The sequence below is a fragment of the Lissotriton helveticus genome, chromosome 12 (assembly GCF_964261635.1).
Source record: "Lissotriton helveticus chromosome 12, aLisHel1.1, whole genome shotgun sequence".
Classification (NCBI taxonomy): Eukaryota; Metazoa; Chordata; class Amphibia; order Caudata; family Salamandridae; genus Lissotriton; species Lissotriton helveticus.
Window position 1 is genome coordinate 776,322 of NC_136073.1, and position 24,992 is coordinate 801,313.

Genomic DNA, 24,992 nt, shown 5'->3' on the forward strand with positions numbered 1-24,992 from the left:
CGAAAAGCGATTCAACACCTCATCAGGGGTAGCAAGCGCTATACAAATAAAAAGGATTTTCCTCTTCTATCCCTCCACTATCCTTTTCAATTCAAATAACAGACTAACATAGCCATGCGGAGGGGCGCAACAGTGTCTGCCCCCCCCCATCGTGCGGGAGGACGCAACAGTGTCTGCCTCCCGCGCAGGAGGGGCGCAACAGTGGCTGCCCCCCCACCGTGCGGGAGGGTGCAACAGTGCCTGCCTCCCGTGCAGGGGGGGGGGCGCTTAACAGTGCCTGACCCACTCCTCCATGCGCGCGCGGAGGGGGGGTGCGCAATAGTGCCTGACCCCCCCCCCCCCAACAGTACCTGACCCTACCCCCCAACAGTACCTGACACCCCCTCCCCCGGCACGGGCGCAACAGTGCCTTATTCCCCCGCACAAGCGCAACATTTCCTTATTCCCCACGTGCAACAGTGCCTGACCCCTGGGAGAGGGCGTAACAATGCCTGACCCTGGGAGGGGACGCAACGTGCCTGACCCTGGGAGGGGACGCAACAGTGCCTGACCCCGCCGGGGGGGACGCAACAGTGCCTGACCCCGCCGGGGGGGGACGCAACAGTGCCTGACCCCGCCGGGGGGGGACGCAACAGTGCCTGACCCCGCCGGGGGGGGACGCAACAGTGCCTGACTCCGCCGGGGGGGGACGCAACAGTGCCTGACCCCGCCGGGGGGGGACGCAACAGTGCCTGACCCCGCCGGGGGGGGACGCAACAGTGCCTGACCCCGCCGGGGGGGGACGCAACAGTGCCTGACCCCGCCGGGGGGGACGCAACAGTGCCTGACCCCGCCGGGGGGGGAACGCAACAGTGCCTGACCCCGCCGGGGGGGGACGCAACAGTGCCTGACCCCGCCGAGGGGGGGGAGGAGACGCAACAGTGCCTGACCCCGCCGGGGGGGGGACGCAACAGTGCCTGACCCCGCCGGGGGGGGGGGGGGACGCAACAGTGCCTGACCCCGCCGGGGGGGGGGGACGCAACAGTGCCTGACCCCGCCGGGGGGGGGGGGGGGACGCAACAGTGCCTGACCCCGCCGGGGGGGGGGACGCAACAGTGCCTGACCCCGCCGGGGGGGGGGGGACGCAACAGTGCCTGACCCCGCCGGGGGGGGGGGACGCAACAGTGCCTGACCCCGCCGGGGGGGGGGGGGGACGCAACAGTGCCTGACCCCGCCGGGGGGGGGGACGCAACAGTGCCTGACCCCGCCGGGGGGGGGGGGGACGCAACAGTGCCTGACCCCGCCGGGGGGGGGGGGACGCAACAGTGCCTGACCCCGCCGGGGGGGGGGCAACAGTGCCTGACCCCGCCGGGGGGGGGGCAACAGTGTCTGACCCCAGCAGGGAGGGAGGGGTTTGGGTGCAACAGTGTCTGACCCGGCCGGAGGGGGGGGGGGGGCAACAGTGTCCGACCCGGGCGGGGTGGGCAAACAGTGTCCGACCCCGCGGGGTGGGCAAACAGTGTCCGAACCCGCGGGGTGGGCAAACAGTGTCCGAACCCGCGGGGTGGGCAAACAGTGTCCGAACCCGCGGGGTGGGCAAACAGTGTCCGAACCCGCGGGGTGGGCAAACAGTGTCCGAACCCGCGGGGTGGGCAAACAGTGTCCGAACCCGCGGGGTGGGCAAACAGTGTCCGAACCCGCGGGGTGGGCAAACAGTGTCCGAACCCGCGGGGTGGGCAAACAGTGTCCGACACCGCGGGGTGGGCAAACAGTGTCCGACACCGCGGGGTGGGCAAACAGTGTCCGACACCGCGGGGTGGGCAAACAGTGTCCGACACCGCGGGGTGGGCAAACAGTGTCCGACACCGCGGGGTGGGCAAACAGTGTCCGACACCGCGGGGTGGGCAAACAGTGTCCGACACCGCGGGGTGGGCAAACAGTGTCCGACCCCACGAGGGGGGGGGGGCAGGAACTGTCTCTGACTCCACGAGGGGGGGCAGGAACTGTCTCTGACTCCACGAGCAGGAACTGTGTCTGACTCTGCAAGGGGGGGCAGGAACTGTGTTTTACCACGTGAGGGGGGGCAGGAACTGTGTCTGACCACATGAGGGGGAGCAGGAACTGTGTCTGACCACATGAGGGGGGGCAGGAACTGTGTCTGAAAACGTGAGGGGGGCAGGAACTGTGTCTGAACACGGGAGGGGGCAGGAACTGTGTCTGAACACGGGAGGGGGCAGGAACTGTGTCTGAACACGGGAGGGGGGCAGGAACTGTGTCTGAACACGGGAGGGGGGCAGGAACTGTGTCTGAACACGGGAGGGGGGCAGGAACTGTGTCTGAACACGGGAGGGGGGCAGGAACTGTGTCTGAACACGGGAGGGGGGCAGGAACTGTGTCTGAACACGGGAGGGGGGCAGGAACTGTGTCTGAACACGGGAGGGGGGCAGGAACTGTGTCTGAACACGGGAGGGGGGCAGGAACTGTGTCTGAACACGGGAGGGGGGCAGGAACTGTGTCTGAACACGGGAGGGGGGCAGGAACTGTGTCTGACTCTGCGAGGGGGGGGGCAGGTACTGTGTCTGACTCTGCGAGGGGGGGGCAGGTACTGTGTCTGACCACGTGAGGGGGGGCTGGAACTGTGTCTGACCACGTGAGGGGGGCAGGAACTGTGTCTGACCACGTGAGGGGGGCAGGATCTGTGTCTGACCACGTGAGGGGGGCAGGAACTGTGTCTGACCTCGTGAGGGGGGGCAGGAACTGTGTCTGACGCCGCGAGGGGGGGGCAGGAACTGTGTCTGACCATGTGAGGGGGGCAGGAACTGTGTCTCTATAAGGAAAGGTTGCAACCGTCATATATACTGGAAGGACATCTAAGCTCTGTTAACCTGAAACGTATAAATTGGTCTAACACAAATGAAAACGAGTGGTTTATTATAATGAAGGATACACTGAATGAGATTGGAAATGCTGCAACAAATGTGATCCAAGCATGGTCTCTTTTCTTGCTAAAACTAAAAATGAAGCTGCCTGTTATGAAAGCGAGCACTGATGGAACACAGAAAAAACACTCGAAAAAGCTACAAGATTTACGAAGATTACTTCGAAAAACTCAAAAGAATCTACAGTATGCTGACCATGGTGTATGTCAATGGGCCACTTTTCGTGCGCAAAGAAAAGAATATAAAAATAAAGTCTGGGAATTTAAAAGGATAACTAATGAGAGATTTTGGTCCAAATTAATTTTCAGTTCAAAACTCCGGAACACTAATACATTTTGGCAAACCATAAATCAGCTAACAAGACCCTGTAACGTTCTTACATCGAATGTGCAGGAATCGGAGTGGGCAACGTTTCTTGCGACAAAGTTTACAGATACCTCGGCAAATACACTAAGTAGTGATCCTTGCCCAAAAAGTGAAAACAAAAAGTGCCCCGTATATGAACAGGGGAGTCAACTTTTGGCTAGCAACCACAGTAACATACTAAGCACCGACCGACAGAATAATTCATATACGGCGGAAGAAATAATTAAAATAATCAAAAAAGCTAAATCTAATGGGGCACCAGGCCCGAATGGTATTCCGCAAGCGGCGTATAAATACGCACCAGAATTTTGGGGAGCATGTCTGGCTGAACTGTTTGCTGATGTGCAAAACCTGCACCGAGTACCTGAAAGCTGGCAAGGATCCATATTCATGCCAATCTATAAAGGTGGTGAAAGATCAAATCCGAATAACTATCGTCTAATAGCGTTGCAGGATGTTGAGGCAAAATATTTTGCATCGCTTCTCTTAAACGATTTGGTCACTTGGTCAGCTGAAAAAGAGCCGATTCCCATTAATCAAACGGGGTTCAGGAAGGGGATTGGAACAACAGCAAATATCCTATCCATCATTATGATTGCGGAGTAGTGCACGAGTAGTAAACAGGACTTGAACTTGTGTTTTATTGATCTTCAGGCCGCCTTCGATAGCGTAGACCGTAATTTATTGTGGTCGAAACTGAAAGCATGGGCCATACCGGAGAGTATTCTAAGGGGTCTGCTGCTATTTTACTCAGATACCTGGTCGCAAGTAAAAATAGGGGATGGCACACGGCTGTCGAGAAAAGTTTTTACATCTATTGGACTCAAACAGGGGTGTGTCCTTGCGCCTCATTTATTTAATCTCTTCATCTCAGATCTTTCTGGGAAACTGAATAATTGTAATGCCCATCCACCAAAACTAGGTGATCTACAGCTCAGCCATCTGGCTTACGCCGATGATATAGTATTAATGAGCTTAACAAAGGTGGGTTTAACCAGATTAGTATCGGAACTCTCAGATTTCCTGTCGGCAAACAAGTTGGCTTTAAATGTCTCAAAAACCAAAACTATGTTGATAACTAACCGCCGTGGATCTCGTCAAGATATTTGGCTAAAAGGAAAAACACTAGAGAAAGTCTCAGCATACAAATATTTGGGCTTTTTTCTAGATAACCTTAACTTAAAAGATCAAACAAAATATCTGACGCATAGAGCCGGAGCCCTGACATTTGGATTAAGTACTTTGACAAAGAAATTGGAAGGCCCATCACTTAAACCTTTATTAATCGTGATGGCCAACAAAATCCTTCCAACTTTGACGTATGCAAGTGTGGCTATGCATGGAAAGGATGCGGTCCTACTAAACAGTTTAATAACTAAAACTTACAAGAAGGTTCTTCGATTACCCAGCATGTCATCACCAGCACAAATACGTCTCGAATTTGGCTTGAAACACTGGGCAGATTATATTCGTACATCAAGGTGTGGTACCAGATCAAGGAAAAAGCAATCAACAATAATCTTAATACCCATCTATGGCAGGAGCTTAATTCACAAAAAAAAATCAAAAGCAAATCAATTCCTTACACATGCTTTGGAGGCTACTTGCACAAAAACCCTCTGGGATAAAAATCTGTCATTTGAAGTATTAAAACAGGCTTTAAACAAAGTGGCCAAACCTCATTCATTGATTTTGGATAAAGAAATTTTTTCACATCGTTCCCACTCTTGGTTAGTGATAAACGGCTATAAAACATTAACCCCAGCATTGTACCTGGAAACAACTTATTCCATTTTTATTAAGAGAAAGTTGATGGCATTGAGGCTAGGCAAATTCCCAACTTTAGCTGAGGAGCCGGGCTGGAAACAGCATGTAGCTGTCACATGTCGACTGTGTGGTAGCCCCAAAGAAGATCTAATACATATAATTTGTCATTGTAAGATGTTGTCCAAGGAACGTACATATTTTTTAAAGCCTAGTTTTCGGATTAAGAGGCTACGAACATGTAGATCTGCCATTATTGGAAGCCTGGACACAACTGCTCCTCGTTTACATTGCAACCTGGTGAAGTTCTTGCAGGCATTTGAAAAACATCTTAAACAACATGGAGATTCGAATTGTTAATGATTTGACTTTTTGCTACTGTGATTTTCTATAATGATATGAATAACTTCAGGAATATAATTGAGTTTTATTACCTGTTTTTATAATATGTTTTTTAATTCATTCTTCTATTTTTATGAAAAGCTTATACATTTTTACAATGGTTGTTCAATATACAAATATTGTTATTGTTTTAATTAACTAAACAATAAAGATAAAATTCCAAAAATTTCAAATTTCTGTGTCTGAACACGTGAGGGGGGGCAGGAACTGTGTCTGAACACGTGAGGGGGGCAGGAACTGTGTCTGACTCTGCGGGGGGGGCAGGTACTGTGTCTGACTCTGCAAGGGGGGGCAGGAACTGTGTCTGACCACGTGAGGGGGGGCTGGAACTGTGTCTGACCACGTGAGGGGGGGCAGGAACTGTGTCTGACCACGTCAGGGGGGGCAGGAACTGTGTCTTACCACGTCAGGGGGGGCAGGAACTGTGTCTTACCACGTGAGGGGGGGCAGGAACTGTGTCTGACCCCGCGAGGGGGGGGACAGGAATTGTGTCTGACCCCGCGAGCGGGGGAAACAGTGTCCTACCCCGCAAAGGAGGGGGGAGACAGTGTGTGAGCCTGCGAGTGGGGGGGGGGGGCGGGGGGTGGAGAGACAGTGTCTGACCCCACATGGGTAGGGAAGAAACAGTTTTGGACCCCACAGACGCGGGCAAAAGTGCCTGACCCTGCTGGCGAATGGCGGACGGTGTCTTACATTCCTGGGGTGGTGTCTGACCCTGCTGTGTGCTGTGAATGACACTACAGGGGGCGGTGTCTGACTCTGGTGTGGTGTCTGACCCTGCTGGGGGGGGCGGTGTCTGACCCTGCTTGGGGGGGGGTCTGACCCTGCTTGGGGGGGGGGGGGTCTGACCCTGCTTGGGGGGGGGGTCTGACCCTGCTTGGGGGGGGGGGGGTCTGACCCTGCTGGGGGGGGGGGGGGTCTGACCCTGCTGGGGGGGGGGGGTCTGACCCTGCTGGGGGGGGGTCTGACCCTGCTTGGGGGGGGGTCTGACCCTGCTTGGGGGGGGGGGGGTCTGACCCTGCTGGGGGGGGGGGTCTGACCCTGCTTGGAGGGGTGGGGGTCTGACCCTGCTTTGGGGGGGGCGGGGTCTGACCCTGCTGGGGGGGGGGGGTCTGACCCTGCTTGGGGGGGGCAGTGTCTGACCCTGCTGGGGGGGGGGGCGGTGTCTGACCCTGCTGGGGATCAGTGAGGGTCTGTTGTGGGCTCTGCCTGAAACTACAGGGAGGGCTCACGTGTCTTGGGGGGTGCTGTACACCACATGGGTATCTTCATTAAGGCGCTAGAGGGGCTCAGACCGGCCCACATACCCTCCCCCCAGCCCCCGGCCCCTCACCAGAGTCCTCCGCACGGTCCACGCTCCTTCTGATGTGCGCCTGCGCACAACCAACCGACGTGCTGCATCACCGGAAGGGTGCGTCAGCGGCCTGGACAGTCACGTGATCCTCACGACACAGAGCAGAGGTCAGCAGGACACTGACGAAGAACTACTCGACTGCGGCAGCCATTGAACAGTGGAGGACCCCGCGTGAAATTGGAGCTGGAAAATACTTATTTTTATTTACTAAAAATACGGTAGGTCGATGGCGAAGACGCGCGGATTCAGAGCAGTTTGGTCCCAGTGCGTCAACAGTTCTTACAGTTAAAAGAAAAGAACTGAGAGCTAAAAGATGCGAACTGACACCTTGCGGCGGCCATGATGCATCGGGTTCCCATGGTGCGCATGCGCGCCTGTGGGTCCTGCGGCGGCCATGATGGATCGGGTTCCCCATAGTGTGCAGGGGCGCCTGTGGGTCCTGCTGCGGCGGCCATGATGGGATTGGTTCTTATAGTGTGCAGGAGCGCCTGTGGGTCCGGCGCGGCCATCTTAGAGCGGGAACGCGGTAGGGCAAAGTGTTCCTGTTTATCTGTGATTGCACTCAAACCGTAACTTGCCACGTTAGGAAACCACCCCCAGCGTCTGCCATACGAAGAACTGCCCCGGGGGCCTGGGAGTGGGGTTAGATCGAGGCAGTGCAATAAACACTGTAACTGTCAGCAGAGCACAGCTCCACTATCCCAGCGTGCCCCGCGCGGGGAGAGCCGGTGTTCATTGTTTTCATTCCGGCAGAGGGAGCGTGCGGGGCCGAGCAGAGAGAGGGAGGAGAGGGACAGATCCAGAGGAGAGAGAGAGAGAGACACAGGGGAGGAGAGGAGGAGGGGGCAGAGGGGAGAGAGAGGGGGACAGATCCAGAGGAGAGAGAGGGACAGAAGAGAGAGAGAGGGACAGGGGAGGAGAGGGGGAGGGGGCAGAGGGGAGAGAGAGAGGGGGACAGATCCAGAGGGGAGAGAGAGAGAGAGAGAGAGAGACAGGGGAGGAGCGGGACATATCCAGGGAAGGAGGCACAGAGGAGAGGGGACTAGGGAGAGACAGATTTACAGGCACCGGGGAGAGAGATCTAGAGGAAGAGGGACTTAGGAGAGAGAGAGCCAGGGGGAGGAGAGGGACAGATCCAGAGGAGAGAGAGATACTGGGTGACTGAGGAGACAGATCTAGGGGGACAGAGGGGAGAGAGGGAGAGAGTAAAAGAGGGACAGGAAAGAGAGATCTAGAGGGACAGAGGGGAGAGAGATCTAGAGGGACAGAGTGGAGAGAGGGAGAGATCTACGGGAAGAGAGGGACTGAGGAGAGAGAGGGAGAGATCTAGGGGAAGAAAGGGACTGAGGAGAGAGTAAAAGAGGGACAGAGGAAAGAGAGTAAAAGAGGGACAGGAAAGAGAGATCTAGAGGGACAGAGGGGAGAGAGATCTAGAGGGACAGAGTGGAGAGAGGGAGAGATCTACGGGAAGAGAGGGACTGAGGAGAGAGAGGGAGAGATCTAGGGGAAGAAAGGGACTGAGGAGAGAGTAAAAGAGGGACAGAGGAAAGAGAGTAAAAGAGGGACAGGAAAGAGAGATCTAGAGGGACAGAGGGGAGAGAGATCTAGAGGGACAGAGTGGAGAGAGGGAGAGATCTACGGGAAGAGAGGGACTGAGGAGAGAGAGGGAGAGATCTAGGGGAAGAAAGGGACTGAGGAGAGAGTAAAAGAGGGACAGAGGAAAGAGAGTAAAAGAGGGACAGGAAAGAGAGATCTAGAGGGACAGAGGGGAGAGAGATCTAGAGGGACAGAGTGGAGAGAGGGAGAGATCTACGGGAAGAGAGGGACTGAGGAGAGAGAGGGAGAGATCTAGGGGAAGAAAGGGACTGAGGAGAGAGTAAAAGAGGGACAGAGGAAAGAGAGTAATAGAGGGACAGGAAAGAGAGATCTAGAGGAAGAGAGGGACAGAGGAGAGGGGAGCGAGAGGCAGGCGTCCACCCGGCTGTGCTGCTGAGATCAGGGGAGAGTGACCGCAGAAGGACAGGACCAAGAGAGACACCCGTGGAAAGGATCGGGCAGAGGGAGACTGATCCATAGTGACCCTGGCTGCAGCACGGACACTGGACGTGACCGAGTGCAGGAGCTCCAGGCAGCAGATGGCACCCACAGGTACCCGGGGAGGCATGCCAGCTGGGAGGAATGGTGGTGGGCGAGAGACTACATTTGGGCTTGCGAGTCAGAAGCATAGTGGAGATTGGCGATGGTGCGAGGGGCCAGGGATTCCTTGCTTGCCAAGCTCCTGGTCCTGCTCACTGATGCAGCCTACAAATGAACTCCAAGTAAAAGAGGAGAGTCTTTGAAGACTGCAGGGCTTCAGCTTTCACCTTAAACATAAATACCCCTGTCCACCCACAGGGCTCTGAAAGCATGAGAGGGGCATGCTGGATGTGCAGTGCTATATGAAACGAATACATATATGCTTGGTCTAGTCAGGGTGATTATTACTCGACGTAGACTCTCAAAGCATTGGGCCACGAAGCGTGTGGGGTATTTCTATGAGGAGCTGTCTTCAAATCCGCGACTGATCTCTCGAGCATTCAGGCCTTGCTCTGAGCATTGTGCTGAGATGGAAAGCTCACCCTGGCACAGGAGACCAATGGTCGTAAGTGTCAGATTGGCCCGTGACTCCTTTCCCAGACACCTCTGCAGTTGTCGAGGTTGAAAGGATCTAGTCCAGTTGGTTGTTGAAATATTAGCCACGCCGTGGTCCTGTCCATTTGTCCTCCCTACCAAGAGTTCACCTCTGCCATATGTTTCCTCTGTGTATCTATAGTAGTCTTAAGTATAATATTATATCTCCTTCAATGCACTTACGGGTCTGTTAAAATGTATACTATAGTATTCCGTGCTGGTGTGTTTCCAAATGTTACCGCCTGTCTGTGGGCTGGATTTGTAGAATATATATTCACTTAAAGTGGCCGAAAAGTGCACACCAACTTTTATTAAATCCATTCTGTTTTTGAGAACCAACATAAATAGGTTGATTTGCAAAAACCCAATTTGTAGTTGGTGAAAATGTTACATTCCTCGTGAAAATTAATGCGGTAGGTTGCCAAATGTGACCCAACGTGAATCATATTTTTTTTTTTTAGTATGGGTTGCACACCATAATTGCATCGGGCACACCTTTAGTACTTCAAAGAAGGCTCCAAATAGAAACGTTTGTTCGTGATTAAAATTGATTTATTTCTCAATTTTTTTCACCCGAAAAGTTATACCGAGAGCCAGAAACCCGTTCGGAGTGAACCTCTCACACCATGAGCAACCGGTGAACTGACCGAAAACTTAGCCCGAAATGCATCGGAGTGATGATAATAAGTTCATGGAGAAAGCATAATACAGATGAATGTATGATAAAGATATCTGATCTGAACAAACAATATTGAATGAAATCAAAAACTGGAAAAAATTGAGAAATAAATCAATTTTAATCACGAACAAACGTTTCTATTTGGAGCCTTCTTTGAAGTACTAAAGGTGTGCCCGATGCAGGGATGCACTCACGGTTGATGTGTGCACTTTTCAGTGGAATTTCATAAACGTACACGGATGGAGACGTTACCTGCTGGAGCACCCAAACATCCCTAAAAACTCAAGTTACACTCGCTTACCTTTTCTTAAAGTCGTTTAATCAGCGGTGCACCTAGCCTATCTTTTTGACTGATCTTGCACACCATAATCACATCAAAATTATCCTTTTGGTTTTCATCCTTCTGAACGTAGCGTGCTCACTGGTAACGTGCCCTAGCCCCAATGGCACGAGGTACTTAAAAGTTCAACGTAGGGACACCAGTGAAGTGCCCCTGATGGTTTCAATCATGTAGAAGAAGGTGGAAGTGATTGTGTTGATTTGCCCTCGAAGGACATCTTAATGTCAAAGTAGACTCCAAGGTTTTTCACCTTAGAGATGGGAGTTGGGCGTTCTCCTATTTCCTGTGGCCACCAGCTTGGTTGCCAGAAAGGTGTCACGTCTGAATAGAGGCACCTTTGTATTCCGTGTGTTTAGCTACAGGCAGTTTCGGAACATTCAATGTCCAATTTCATGCAAGAAATCATGGAATCTCAGTGCAGTGTCCGTTGAGTCCCCATAAAAGGACGCCATGATTTGCGTGTCGTCGGCATATGACACTGTCTTGAAGCCGCGAAGGACTTTATGAGAGAGCAGAGGGGGTGACATAAAGGTTGAAAAGTGTTGGGTGTTGCTTGAAGAAAAATCTTTCGGATCCAGTTTGTTTTCATTCTGCACTAGTGTCTGTCTATTGGTTGGTTGGTTGTGTGGGTCGGTGGTGGATGAGTGGGTGGGATAGATAGATGGGCTGCTGAGTGAATGCACCGGTGAGAGGGTTGGGCAAGTGAAAGTTGAGATGGTTGGATGGGCTAACTCCTGGCTTATGCCAAGCCGCAGTCTTAATTTGGCATCAATTAATTTGGTATTATTTATGTAATTTGGTATTTGGATAGCGTACCGTTGGCCGTTGTATTGCTTCCAGGAGATAAGCGCTTTCGATGTTTTCTCGCGTGCTTCACTCTGACTTGCATGAACGGAGTTTGTAGGTTTGCATTGGGAATTAAGGGCTTCAGCTTCCCCATAACCAACCCCCAGCCCGGGCTGGGGTAGGTTCCCGGGCACATACCCAGACCGTTTTTGAGCTGCTGTGGGCTGGTGCCCGTCTTATTGCAGCCGCACCCAAGTACTTCACAGGTCTTTAAAAGACCATTTACTTGTTTGAGGCTTAGTTGTTTTTTCACCCCTTCTTAGAGCCCCTGCAGCTCCACTCTGCCTATTGCTGGAAGAATTATCCCTCTCCGCCATGGGCGTTAACAAGTACATTAAAGTGATATTTAAGGGGGGTAATTGGGCAAAGGACCGGTGTTTTCTCTTTCCAGGAAGTCCTGTTCCCTTATCTTACCCATAACCCTCAGACCTGGGCCTTCCAGTAAAATGATGTTTATCTTATTCCAGTTAATAATTCGTACTGTGTTTTATGTAGGCTTTGGTGCCACACCTCTGCTATTTCGAAGTGCTGTAACTGGCAGTTGTTACTTAATGAACAGACCTCAGAAGGATGAAAGGCTGACTTAACGCTGTCAGGATTAAAACTCGTGTCGTGCAGTTGTGAGATTCAGATGTTGAAACGGTGATGGTATTGACACCTTAAGATTTTTCCCCATTTTTTTATTCGTTTCGTGTAAATATACCCACAGAAAAGTCCATTTATACAGAATTTTTTTTTGCTGTACGAAAGTACACGAAAATGCCCGTGCACTGTCGCAGAAGATCTGAACAGCGTCTCCCCCCCCTCTCCCCCCCATTCTCCCAAGAGGGAAATTTTTGCCGGACTGGACAGATGTCAAGGAGGCAGGCTGTAGCCACAAAAGCTGTTCCCATAGCCTAATGTCGGAAATATGTTAAGAAAGCAGAAGGATTTACATGCTAAATAATGGCTGCCGTGCGCAATGAGACACACAGCTCTTCCAACTCAAAAGAAGCATTTGCAATGCAATATGTCTCGGGTTTACGCAAGTTTAAGCTATTGGCATTGTAAATGTCCATGCTTTTTATTTATGTTTTGGTTTTTAAAATTTAAATAAAAAGTATGGACATTTACAATGCCAATAGCTTAAACTCGCGTAAATGCTAGACCTATTGCATTGCAAATGCTTGTTGAGTCTGGATTTGCTGTGAAAGAAAATAACCTTTACTTTGCCCCAGCCATCATTTTCTAAATGAACAATAAATAAATGAATTCAGTGGCAGCATGTTTGATAAGGAGGGGTCTTGTGGTACTCTCTATCTCCTTTTTGAGGGGCAGGAGTCGATGTTGAAGGGTCCGACTGTGATGGTAGTTCTGGAAAGAAAGGCCTTAACCCATGTTATTGCTGGGACCCCAGCACTTGCTACTGACTTCAGATGTTCCAGTGGAAGGGGACGGTCGTTCGTGCCAAATGCTTCCATGGTGGCTAGTAGGACAAACATGACCACACCACTATTACGTTGGTCATTTCCAGCAGGGCCGCTTGCACCGCCTGAAGGCGTCTGTTGGAAACCCAGATGATGAGTGCTGTGCAGGTGACCCTGCAACTGGCTCACTACCTTTTATGTCTTTTTACGTGCAGCTGGAAGTTGAGAGCTAGACTGGTAGCTGTTCTGCTTCTATGGGTAGGAGCTGTTGTTTCCCCCCGGAGGGGGGTGATGTCTGAGGAAGGGAGGACCTAATCATTATTTTGTGGAAGTTTTGATGAAGGTCTGAAAACTGTAAGTGAATTAAGTGGCAGGAGACAGCAAGTGTGTGGTAGCAGTACACATCATCCCTAGTTTTATAGTACATTGTTGTATGACTGCGTGTTCACGGCGCCCATGGTCACTGGTTGAGTGGATGAGTGTGTTGCATGGGTCGCTTCAGCATATACATTCCATGCTCGCTTGCTGGGGATAGAATGTTAAGACCATGTGCCTAATACTCACAAAGAGGCTCAAAGCCATACTTCGGGTGTTTCTAAATTGAGTCAATATTGTCATCTGTGTTAGGTAGGGAGATTCTCACACCAGCCATACCCTGTGATGGTTACTGGACACCTACATCCATCAGAGAGCCCGGGGGGGGCCGGCCCACAGTGTGTGAGTGATGTGCACACGCCACTGCCATCCTCATTCTACTGTTGCTGATCACCCAAGGAAGAGGCTAGACAGGAGGGACTTGGAAATGCAAAGAACAAATGTATGGAATAGGTCAATGTTAATGTTAGAATGTTTTGAAAAAATTAAACTATTGAAAAGTTGACATTTCAGCAGGTGTTCTTTTTAAGTTTGCTGAACTCCAACCTGCTGTTTGTTTTTCAGGCCTTTAAAATAACATACTAATTTGGTGTTTTTTTTCTTGTACATGTACTTTGCCTAACCCTGATGTATGATTTGTGGCAAATATGATCATTATCTCTAGGGCGCAGAGGCCACTTTAAGGGGTTAGCGAGTGGAGAAGAGGACATTGCAAGTCCCAAGCACTCAGGCCGTTGCCACGAGAAGAAGGAGTATTTTGACATGATCTTTGTCACTTCAGTCCTTACCTTTGACCCACTGAATATGGGAGCTAGCACTTGAAACATGTGTTCAGTGTTTCTTGGGTTTCAACTTCAGTGGTCTATAACCTTCTTGTTTGCAGCCTCCTCATGTATTTGTTGTTCACAGGTGACGCCATGAATAACCAGGCTGCTAAGGGTCAAGTGAATCGCCTGCGCTGGGACTTGACGACCGAGCAGATCACCTCTATGACTGCTGACCTTATTGAGAAAACAAAGAGCGTCTACGACACAGTGGGTTCACAGGATCTGGAGGCCGTCTCGGTGGAGAGCACACTGAAGGTGCTGGCTGACGTGGAGGCGGAGTACACAGGTAGGATTCTGACAGCTTCTGGTTCAAGCTTCAGACCTTGTGGGGTATGTGTTGGGTTTAACAGAGGACAGTGGTGGTTGTGTGGCATTTTAAGGTGCTGGCTGATGCAGTGGTGTAGTAAGAGCGTAGTGTTCTGCTAGGGCCCTGGTCAAGCTTCGGAAAGCTTAGGGCATGCGTTTTACACAAGAGGATGGCATTTGTGTGTGGCAACTTAAGGTGATGTCGAACATGAAATTTGATTACTCTAGTAGCATTCTCCTTGGCTTACAACCTCACTACAGAAGATTTTCAGAGGTCCAGGGCTTGCGTGTTGCAGCTTTGACACGGGTGACATTGAAGGGGAGTAAACAGGTAGGGTTCTTCAAAGCACTGGTTCAAGCTTCGGAATGCCGTGTGTGTATTTTAAAGGGACGATGGCATGAGCACTTGTATGTATGTGTCAGCGGAAGGTGCTGGAACTCCATGTTATACTTGCATCCTTTCCAAGGCTGCTGTTTCGGGTAGGACCTCATTTGATTGCAAGGGAAGGGTCCTTTATGAAACTTACATTGACATCTTTATTAACTTTTGGAAAACAATTAAAATTAACTTTAAAAAAAACTTGCTGTGTCTACTGTATGGGCTTTCAGCACGCCCATTCGTTTTGATTAGTTCTTTTAGGTGCCTTTCGGAATTCCTTTGTTTTCGTTGGTGGATAGTGTACATTGTCTATCCTTTTGCTGTTTTGGTCGCGCCCTGGAGAGTGGCCCGGTTACATGCATCACTTCACTATCGGCCATATAAGTTAGTTTAGGTGCCCTACTTTTTGTCTTTCCCTGGGCTCGAGGACTGCAAATCATGTACTTATCTTGTTTTCCACTGCCTTTTCTTTCACAAGCCTTTTTTCAGCAGGGGGGATGTTGTTTTTCATCCTATAACATTTTTTGTTTCATTAGCTCAAATGTCCAAACCTTTAATAATATATTTACTTAATGGAGTTTAGTTTAATAAGACGGCAGAGAGTAAGATCAACCTATTTACATTGTGCACAGCACCACTTGAGCACCAGCGCAGCACCACCATGTCATCACTCGGCATCAGTGCAGCAAGCACCACCTCTGCATCAGCACAGCACCACCAGTGCAGCATCAGCGCAGTAGCACCTCAGCACCAGCGCACCACCACCTCACCACCTCAGCACCAGCGCAACACCACCTCAGCACCAGCGCAACACCACCTCAGCACCAGCGCAACACCACAGCACCAATGCAGCAACACCTCAACATCAGCACAGCACCATCTGAGCATCAGCATAGCACCACCTCTGCATCAGACACCACCACTAGTGCAGCCCCATTTCAGCACCAGAGCAGCCTAACCTCAGCAGCAACTCGGCACCAACGCAGCACTATTTTAGCATCAGTGTGGCATCACCTCAGCACAGCACCAACTCAGAATCACTCGGCACACCTGAGCTCCAGTGCAACACTACAACCTCAGCATGACTTGGCACCAGCACAGCATCACTTCGCACAGCATCACTCAGCACAGCATCACTCAGCGCCACCTCAGCATCACTCCGCATCAGCTCAGGATCACTCTGCATCAGCTGAGCACCACCACAGCATCAACACAGTACCAGCTGCTCATCAGACCAGCACAGCACAACCTCAACATCAGCACAGCACCGACTCCGCATCAGTGCACCTCAGCAGAAATTCAGCACTAACGCAGCACCAGTTCCTCATTAGCGCACCACCACCTCTGCATCAGAGCAGCATCACCTCAGCACAGCTCCACCTGAGCATCACTTGGCATTTTTCAGTCATCTTCTCAGGAATCTCTGATGTTTCATTCATATGACAAACCAGAAGGCCCTTTCATCTGAGACCAAGATGTCTATAGAATGAGGAGAAACCGACCGAAACCTCAGCAGACTTCCATCACCTGCTAAGTTGTCATCACACCAAGTTTCTGGGTTTAGTCAAGTGCGGTCTGCGGGCCCGAGGTGGCAGTACCCATGTGCTGTAAATGCACCAGCCCGAGTTGCTGTGCGAACCGCTGTGCCTCCGGATCGCTTGCTCACTAGGTTAGTTAAAAGTGCACCCTGGACAGCCGCGTATGATTCACATTCACCCTGGCGCCCGTTCTCAGAGTATAATGATGTGCGGTTCTAAGTGAAGACTTTCCATCAAGCCAGTTGCCACCTGTTTTTCCCTTTCGATGGCATTCACCCGGCTAATGAACCGATCCTGATGAAATCTCTTCATGCTGAAAAATGTTGTGCATCAAGTTTGTTTTTATCCGATTTCTGCCTACTGTATAATTTTGTTTTTGTTGTCTGGTGGCAACCTCTTCACCACCTTAATTGCCCTTCTTTTTTTATTTGCCCCTTTTGTTTTGTGTCCTTTTCCTTCTTTTTATTTTTTAGGGTAGTTTCCTCCTTAGCCCCTTTTTTATTTTTCACCCCTTCATACTCCTTCTGGGGCCCGCTTTCCCGTTGTGATTTTTTACCCTGATCCCTCCTCAATAACATTTTTGCACCCCTGTACCCGTCACTAACTACCTTAATGCTTCTACGACGTCATTTGTGTTTTATTACCATTTCCTTCTTTTTGTTGCACATTATCCTTGCCAGGCAATACCTGGTGCTCCTTCAATCAATCAATCTGGATTGGTAAAGCGCAACTACTCTCCCGTGAGGGTCTCAAGGCACTTGCGGGGGAGGGTGGGCGGTTCCTTTGATTGCTAGGGTCATCCGAAAAGCCAGGTCTTGAGGTCCTTCCTGAACTGGGGCATTGTGGGAGCTTGTTGGATGTGGAGGGGGGGCAGGGGGTTCGTTCCAGGGCTTCTCTGCGAGGTAGGAGAAGGACTTTCCTCCTATTCTGGTCTTGTAGATGTGTGGGACGGTGGCCAGAGAGGTTGGCTGATCGGAGGTGTTTTTGGGTACGTGGAAGGAGAGGTGGTTGTTCAGATATGTGTGTCCGGTGTTGTGATGGGCCTTGTACGATCCGTTCCAGATCTTGGTGGATGTAGAAAGCAGACTCCTTTCGATTTGATCACATTTGGCATGGAAATGCAATGTCTACGTTTTAATTTCTAGCTGGAGTTCTCTGTTTTGTATTTTCATGGAAGGGAGGCACAGCAGACTCGCTGTTAGTCCTCTGCGCTCGGAAGGACCTGTCACGGGCAGAGACCGTCCTGGGGCCAGTTCTCTGCCCTGAGAATCATGATGGCTGTGAGGGGGATCTCTGTGTGAAGTTGTGTCTGCTGGCGCTGCTAGACTGAAGTCTGCCTTGTGTTATGTCAAGGCTCCTAAGGTACTCGGTGTGCAGTGTTCTTCACACAAGAGCACCAAAATTGTGCATTGCGTGAAAGAAGACCTCACTGAAGTAACTGTTGTATAAAAAACATGCTCGGTTTCTACTGGGTTCTTAATCATGGGATGCTTCCAGACTTTGTACTTCAGTGCCCACATTTGAGTGTAGCATGTGTCCCTTTCTAACTCTTTCTTAAGCGTGATCATAGTCTTTCTACTTTGGGTCCTGACGCTGCCGGTAAGCTCACATGATGTTTATTGGTGGCATGTCCTCAAAGGCTCCTGTTTATCTATGGTAATAATGGTGCTGGAGGGAGAGGGTTTGTTGTCTGCCGTGCAGGGGGGAGTATTCTTTCATTACTACAGAATCAAACCGGTGACACAGGAAAAAAAATTATTTATTTTATCCGAGCTCTGAAAGAAGCCTGAGTAAGCAGAACTCATTGTCAACGATGAGCTGGCTTCAGCACTTTCTTGTTGTTTGCATAGCCTGATGCGCGTGCACCTACAAAGCACCGTGTTTGAGCTGCTCTTGCATGAGAGCACCCTAGTGCTTGTGCAAGCTATGCCGGGTTAGAGAGTTCAATGTTTCTTATGGGTGGTGCTCGTGCATCCTGCTTTAGAGTATGCGTGGGATGAGAACATCCATGCACACCTTGTGCGTGGGGTGAGAGCTCTCCAAAGTAGCGTGTGTGGTTGCAAGTATGCTCTAGTAAGGCCATGTTAGAGTGAATGCCACTTTCTATGGTATAAGGTTGAGAAGTTCTTACTGTGTGGAGGGACTGAGCTGGTGGACGAGCACTCCCAAACAGATCAATGGGCTGAGTCATTAGAAGAGGGAGAGCTATGTCCAAAAGGTATTTTCAGAGCGAGTTAAGAGCTGCGCTGTGTAAGGTATTCAGGTGGTGAACATGCCAAAGGGTAGGATAAGGTGTAGAGTGTGTGGTTTGCGACAGTGTCTGAATGTATGATTTGTGGAGGAAGGTGGTAAAAGATCCCTGTTCTATATGTTATCTTGTGGATGAGAAGCTTTCGGTGTATGTTCTGTAGGAGAGCAAAAGAGTGTCTGCCTAAGCCATGTATAGAGTGCGAGAGCATCAGAGGGTAGGATAAGGGAGTGACCGGGGTTACTAGTGTAGAGCGTGTGGGAATGAGCGCAGTCTCTAGTTTTGATAGGGCGAACATGCTACACCACATGACATGTGAGAGTTGAGCATGACAGAGTGTAGAGAAGGCAAACGTGCCAGAGCACCGGGTATGTAGAAAGGGAGTGAACACACTGGTTTGTAGGGTACGTGGACCTGTGAGTGCGCTACAGACAGTGTTTCAAGGGAGAGAGTGTCTTGCACAGGTAGCACTGGTCTCAGCACCAACCACATAAAGCAGCATGATTATCAAAGTGGAGTGCTGGAGATGTGAGGGTGACAACAGTGACATAATACACATAATATGGGAATGCCAACGGCTTCAAAGTTATTGGAATGCAGTGTGGTCGGAAATATGATTTGATATAAAAAACATTTTTTTAGTACTATAAGCGAATAGCGGTCCCAGACAACGTCTGATGTGCTATATATGCTAATATACAGTTGTATGCGGTTGGCTGTGGCACCAGCCGGAATGAATATGCTACTTACCAGTATGCATCTGTTCTTGGCATGTAGGGCTGCTGACATTCATATCTATAGCATAGATCGCCGCCTAGTGTTGGGTCCGGATGATTGCACATTGTTGTCCTGGAAGAGTCTTCGAAGTATCACAAGATAGGTGGCTCCTCCCCTGGACTACAGTGCGCATGGGCATCGACTCCATCCTCAGATTGTTTTTAGCCATTGTGGCAAAGATGGAGTGTAACAGTGTAAGCGATGGCCATGCTAAGAGTAAGTGTAAAAAGTCTGCAACCGCTACAGGCGCCGGGGAGGAGGGCGGGCGATATGAATGTTAGCAGCCCTACATGCCAAGAATAGATGCATACTGGTAAGTAGCATATTCAGTTCGAGGCATGTGGGCTGCTGAATTCATATCTATAGCATAGAATACATAGCAGTCCCTCCATTAACGGCGGCCGCCTGTGCCAGCTGCAGAAGTCTGAAAAAGTGTTTTAAGAACAGCCTGCCCTACAGCTGCCTGCTGCTTGGAGTGCACATCTACACAGTAGTGTTTAGTAAATGTGTGTGGTGTAGACCATGTGGCTGCTCTACAAATATCTTCCAAAGGGATATTACCAAGGAAAGCCATAGAGGCCCCCAACTTGCGGGTGGAGTGGGCTCTGGGAGGGACCGTTAAAGTGTGCTTAGCCTTGTGATAGCAAATCTGAATGCACTTAACGATCCACCTGGCTATACCTGCTTTGGAAATGGGGTTGCCTTTGTGCTGGGCTGAAAAGGCAACAAAGAGTTGTTGTGTCTTCCTAAATTCTTTGGTCCTATCGATGTAGTACATCAAAGCTCGTTTGACATCACGAGTGTGGAGCATCCTTTCGGCTACTGTCTCTGGGTTTTGAAAGAACGCGGGCAGTTCAATGGTTTGATTGACATGGATCTGCGAAACCACCTTAGGAAGAAATTTAGGGTTAGTGCGCAGCACCACCCTGTTTGAGTGAATCTGTATGAATGGCTCTTGTACAGTGAACGCCTGCAGCTCACTAACACGTCGTAGAGACGTAATGGCAATGAGAAAAGCCACTTTCCACGTTAAGAACTGAATCTCACATGAATGTAGAGGCTCAAAAGGTGGGCCAATCAGCCTGGTGAGGACCACATTGAGGTTCCATACAGGAGCTGGCGGGGTCCTTGGAGGGATGACCCGCTTAAGTCCTTCCAGGAAGGCTTTAATGGCAGGCACTCTGTTAGACGGGGACCCTGAGGGTCGGCCGGATACTGGGGGGAGAGATCCCCGAGTGGGACCGTCTCCGGCGATCGTACAGACAAGTTACCTCCCTCCCCACAAACAGGCACCACACCAAGTCGAGTTCAATGCTTTATGTAAGGTTCTTAAGGCAAGGATATCAGCGATACAGGATATCTCGGACCCGGGGGTCCTCTCACTTCTAGTCTCTGTAGGGAAAAGGGGGTAGCGGGACAGTCTTGGTACCGGATCGGTACAGGTGGCGTTAAGAGGCGAGCTCACAATCCTCGAGCTGGAGTGTCTGTGGATCGGGCCGCGGCGGCGCCAGCAGGCCAAGATGATAGTCTCACAAAGCAGAGGGCCGCGGCAGCGCCAGCCGGCCAAGTCGATGGATTCACGAGGCAGAGGGCCGCGGCCGCGCCAGCAGGCCAAGACGATGGTTTCACGAGGCAGAGGGCCGCGGCAGCGCCAGCAGGCCAAGACGAAGGTTTCACGAGGCAGAGGGCCGCGGCAGCGCCAGCAGGCCAAGACGATGGTTTCACGAGGCAGAGGGCCGCGGCAGCGCCAGCAGGCCAAGACGATGGTTTCACGAGGCAGAGGGCCGCGGCAGCGCCAGCAGGCCAAGACGAAGGTTTCACGAGGCAGAGGGCCGCGGCAGCGCCAGCAGGCCAGTTACGGATGAGTTCTTCTTGGGTCTCTCGACTCCAGGATACAACTGCCTTCCTGTCCTGGGGCTCCCTCAGTTATAGGTCTGGCACTCTTTGATGTCCGGGCCCTCGCTCTTGGAGGTCGGGAGGTCTGGGATGAGGGAGTCCAGACACCCAGCAGGGGGGTGGAGCCAGCGCCCGAGGAGGCTGGGGGTGCTCGGCACCTGGTGGGGGAGAGCCATCGACACTTCGTACTCCCATTGACCTGCCAAGTGGGCCGTTCACCTCCTGGGTGGAGGGTGTTGCCGGGATGTCGGGGCCTGGTCAGGCCCAGGGTTGGGGTCGGGCTGAGGCCGCACGGCCGCGTGGTGCCGTGTCCAAGATGGCGGCTGGGCCGGGCAATGGTGCTGACGGTGGCCCGGGCCCTGTCCTGCGGGGAGGGAGCGAGCCCTTCATGTGGCCTGTCCAACATGCGTCCCCCCCAGCTGAAGACGGGGAGAGTCACCCATCTTCTTGGGGACTTTCTTCGTCGAGGCGGAAAAAGCGGGACAGGCCATCCGCGTTGGCGTGGTCTTGGCCGGGTCGATGTTCCACAGTGAAGTCCATCCCCTGCAGGGAGATGGACCAACGTAGCAGCTTCGGGTTCTCCCCCCGCATTTGCATCAGCCATTGCAGGGGTCGGTGGTCTGTTTGTACCCGGAAGTGGGTGCCGAAGAGGTAGGGCCGGAGCTTCTTGAGTGCCCAGACAACGGCGAAGGCCTCTCTCTCAATGGTGCTCCAGCGCTGTTCTCGGGGCAAGAGGCGTCGGCTGATGAAGACCACCGGATGGTCGACCCCTTCGGCGTTGAGTTGGGAGAGGACGGCCCCCACACCATGATCGGAGGCGTCCGTCTGCACAATGAACTCCCGGCTGTAGTCGGGAGCCTGGAGCACGGGGGCCGTGCACATGGCGGTCTTTAGCTTTTCGAAGGCCGATTGGCAGGCCGGGGTCCAGTTGACGGTTTTGGGGCTCTTTTTGGAGGTGAGCTCCGTGAGGGGCCCCACGATGCTGCCATAGTCCTTCACGAACCGCCGGTAGTATCCGGTGAGCCCCAGGAAGGCTCGGACCTCCGTTTGGATCGTAGGGGGTTGCCAGGCCTGGATGGCAGCGATCTTGAGTTGGAGAGGGGCCACCAGCCCGTTTCCCACTTGGTGTCCTAGGTAGGTCACGGACCCTTGGCCAACCTGGCACTTGCTGGCTTTGAGGGTGAGCCCGGCTTGCTGGAGGGCGTGTAGAACCTCCCGCAGGTGGCGGAGGTGGTCGGTCCACTGGTGGCTGTACACAGCAATGTCGTCCAGGTAGGCGGCGCTGAAGCCTTCCAGGCCCGCCAGTACCTGGTTTACCAGCCGTTGGAACGTTGCCGGGGCGTTTTTCATGCCGAAGGGCATGACTTTAAAGTGGTAGTGCCCGTCTGGGGTAGAGAAGGCGGATCGTTCTTGGGCCCTAGGGGTGAGGCCGATCTGCCAGTAGCCCGCTGTTAGGTCGAAGATGCTCAGGTAGCGGGCGGCCCCCATCCGGTCAATTAGCTCGTCTGCCCGGGGGATGGGATGAGCGTCGGTCCGGGTAACTGCATTCAGCCCCCGATAGTCCACGCAGAACCGGAGCTCAGGGGCAACGCCCGGGGCAGCTGCCTTGGGAACCAGGACGACTGGGCTCGCCCAGGGACTGTCTGAGGGTTCGATCACTCCTAGGGTCAGCATTTTGGACACCTCCGTCTGGATGCAGGCTCGTACCCGGTCTGGTACGCGGTACGCTCGGTGTCGAATAGGAGGGCTGTCCCCGGTGTCCACATCGTGGAGGCACCAGGGGGTGACTCCGGGGGTGAGGGAGAACAGGGAGGCGAACTGCCTCAGGAGCGTTTGGCAGTCTTGGCGTTGCTCCGGGGACAGGGCCTCGGAGAGCTGGACCCCTTCCACTGAGCCATCCTGCTCGAGGGCCCTCAGTAAGTCCGGAAGGGGTTCGGAGTCTTCTTCTGTCCCAGTATCGGTAGCCATCAGGAGGCTGAGTTCGGATCGCACAAAATGGGGTTTGAGCCTGTTGGCATGGAGGACCCGTAGGGGGTTCCGGGCAGTCTCCATGTCGATTAAATAGGTGACGGGCCCCTTGCGCTCGATTACCTTGAAGGGCCCGGACCATCTGTCTTGGAGTGCACAGGGCTCAACCGGGGACATCACCCAGACCTGTTGTCCAGGTTCGAACTCAATGGAGGACGTGTGCTGATCGTACCACCTCTTCATGTCCTCCTGACTGGCCTCGAGGTTGGCTTTGGCGGCGTCTCGGAACCGCCGGGTCTGGTTGCGGAGAGCCAGGAGATACCTGTAGATGTCCGGGGGAGTTTTCTGGGGAGGCTGCTCCCAACCTTCCTTGACTAGGCTGAGGGGGCCCCGGACGGGGTGCCCGTACAGGAGTTCAAATGGGCTGAAGCCGAGGGACTTCTGCGGGACCTCCCGATAGGCAAACAGGAGGCATGGAAGTAGCACGTCCCACTGGCGTCGAAGGGGTTCTTCTAGACCCCTAATCATCCCCTTGAGGGTGCCGTTGAATCTCTCGACCAGTCCGTTTCCTTGCGGGTGATAGGGGGTCGTGAACTTGTAGGTGACCCCGCATTGCTGCCAGAGGGACTTCATATATCTGGAGATAAAGTTCGTGCCCCTGTCACTGACGACCTCCCGGGGGAACCCCACCCGGGAGAAGATCCCCATCAGGGCCCGGGCCACCACGGGGGCCGTCACAGTCCGAAGAGGGATGGCCTCGGGATAGCGGGTGGCGTGGTCTACAAGGACCAGGATGAACCGATGTCCTTGGGCTGTTCGCGGGTCGAGGGGCCCCACAATGTCTATTCCCACTCGTTCAAACGGGGTGGTGACGACAGGAAAGGGTTGTAACGGTGCTTTGATTTTTCGGCCACTTTTTCCGCTGGCCTGGCAGGTGGGGCAGGCCTTGCAGTGGTTGGTGACATCCTTCCGCATGTGGGGCCAGAAAAAATGGGTCACCAGGCGGTCGTAGGTTTTATCCTGCCCCAGGTGTCCGGCAAGGGGGACATCGTGGGCTAAGTTCAGGAGGAAGTCTCGGAAGCGAAGGGGCACCACCAGCACCCGACCGGCCCCTAGTTCTGCAACTTTCTGCTCGCTGTAGAGCAGGTCTTGGTCCCAGTAGATCCAGTGGGCCCCCGAGGTATCCCCGGTGCTCTGGGCCAGGGCTTGCTGCCGGAGTCCTTCGAGAGAGGGACAAGTTTTCTGTTCGGCCCGGAATTGTTCCTGCGTGGGGCCTCCCTCCTGCCGCCAGTGTGCCAGGTCAGGGACGTCCCGAAGCTGGTCGGATCCTTCTTCGGTTTGGGTCAATGGACTGGCTTCTGGGGCGGCCTCCTCTGGGATGAGCGCGGGAGGAGGTTCTGGCCACTCTGGCTCTTCCGGGCTGGGGACCGCGCGGGCGGTCATGGACCGGGTCGTGACGCAGACCCATTCGGGGAGGCCAAGCATCCCCAGGTGCTCCCTCCGCTCGACAGCTGCCCAGGGAGAGCTTTCAAGATCGTTTCCTAGGAGGCAGTCCACGGGGGCATCATCGCGGACAGTTACTTTTAACATCCCTGTTACTCCCCCCCACTCGAAGGGGACGCAGGCCATGTGGCATAGGCTTTCAGAGTTGTCGGCTGATCGGACAGGGCAAAGAATGTTCGGCAAGATTTGGTCTGGAGTGACGAGGTGGCGTCGGACCGCCGTTACACTGGCCCCGGTGTCGCGGAGGGCTTCCGCCCGGCGGCCATTAATGTTGACCCATTGACCGTACTTCTGTGTGTTGGCGGGAAGGGGGGCCCGCGGAATCATGTCTCTCTCCCCTAAGCAGACCAGTGCCATGGCGGCGGGTGCCCATTCAGAGGGATCGGCCTCGTACTCTTCTTGGTCCTCCGGGATTAGTTCTTCCCCTAGG

General features: G+C 52.8%; 2 protein-coding genes across 3 annotated transcripts in view; one reads left to right on the top strand and one right to left on the bottom strand.

Annotated features, from left to right (window-relative positions):
- The window catches only part of SGTA (small glutamine rich tetratricopeptide repeat co-chaperone alpha), a 119,749-nt gene extending 112,827 nt beyond the window's left edge, over positions 1 to 6,922 (bottom strand). The window contains exon 1 of the mRNA XM_078670724.1: positions 6,784 to 6,922. The gene's annotated coding sequence lies outside the window, so the exon portion shown is untranslated. The remainder of the gene's footprint in view (positions 1 to 6,783) is intronic.
- THOP1 (thimet oligopeptidase 1) overlaps positions 6,881 to 24,992 on the top strand; it is a 73,783-nt gene continuing 55,671 nt past the window's right edge. The window contains exons 1-2 of one of the 2 annotated variants that reach the window (XM_078670723.1): positions 6,881 to 7,022; positions 14,030 to 14,233. In XM_078670723.1, the coding sequence (XP_078526849.1) occupies positions 14,038 to 14,233 (196 nt within the window). In that variant the 5' untranslated portion in view covers positions 6,881 to 7,022; positions 14,030 to 14,037. Of the gene's footprint in view, positions 7,023 to 7,653; positions 8,953 to 14,029; positions 14,234 to 24,992 lie in introns of those variants that run through there. The other variant, XM_078670722.1, reaches the window with a different exon arrangement.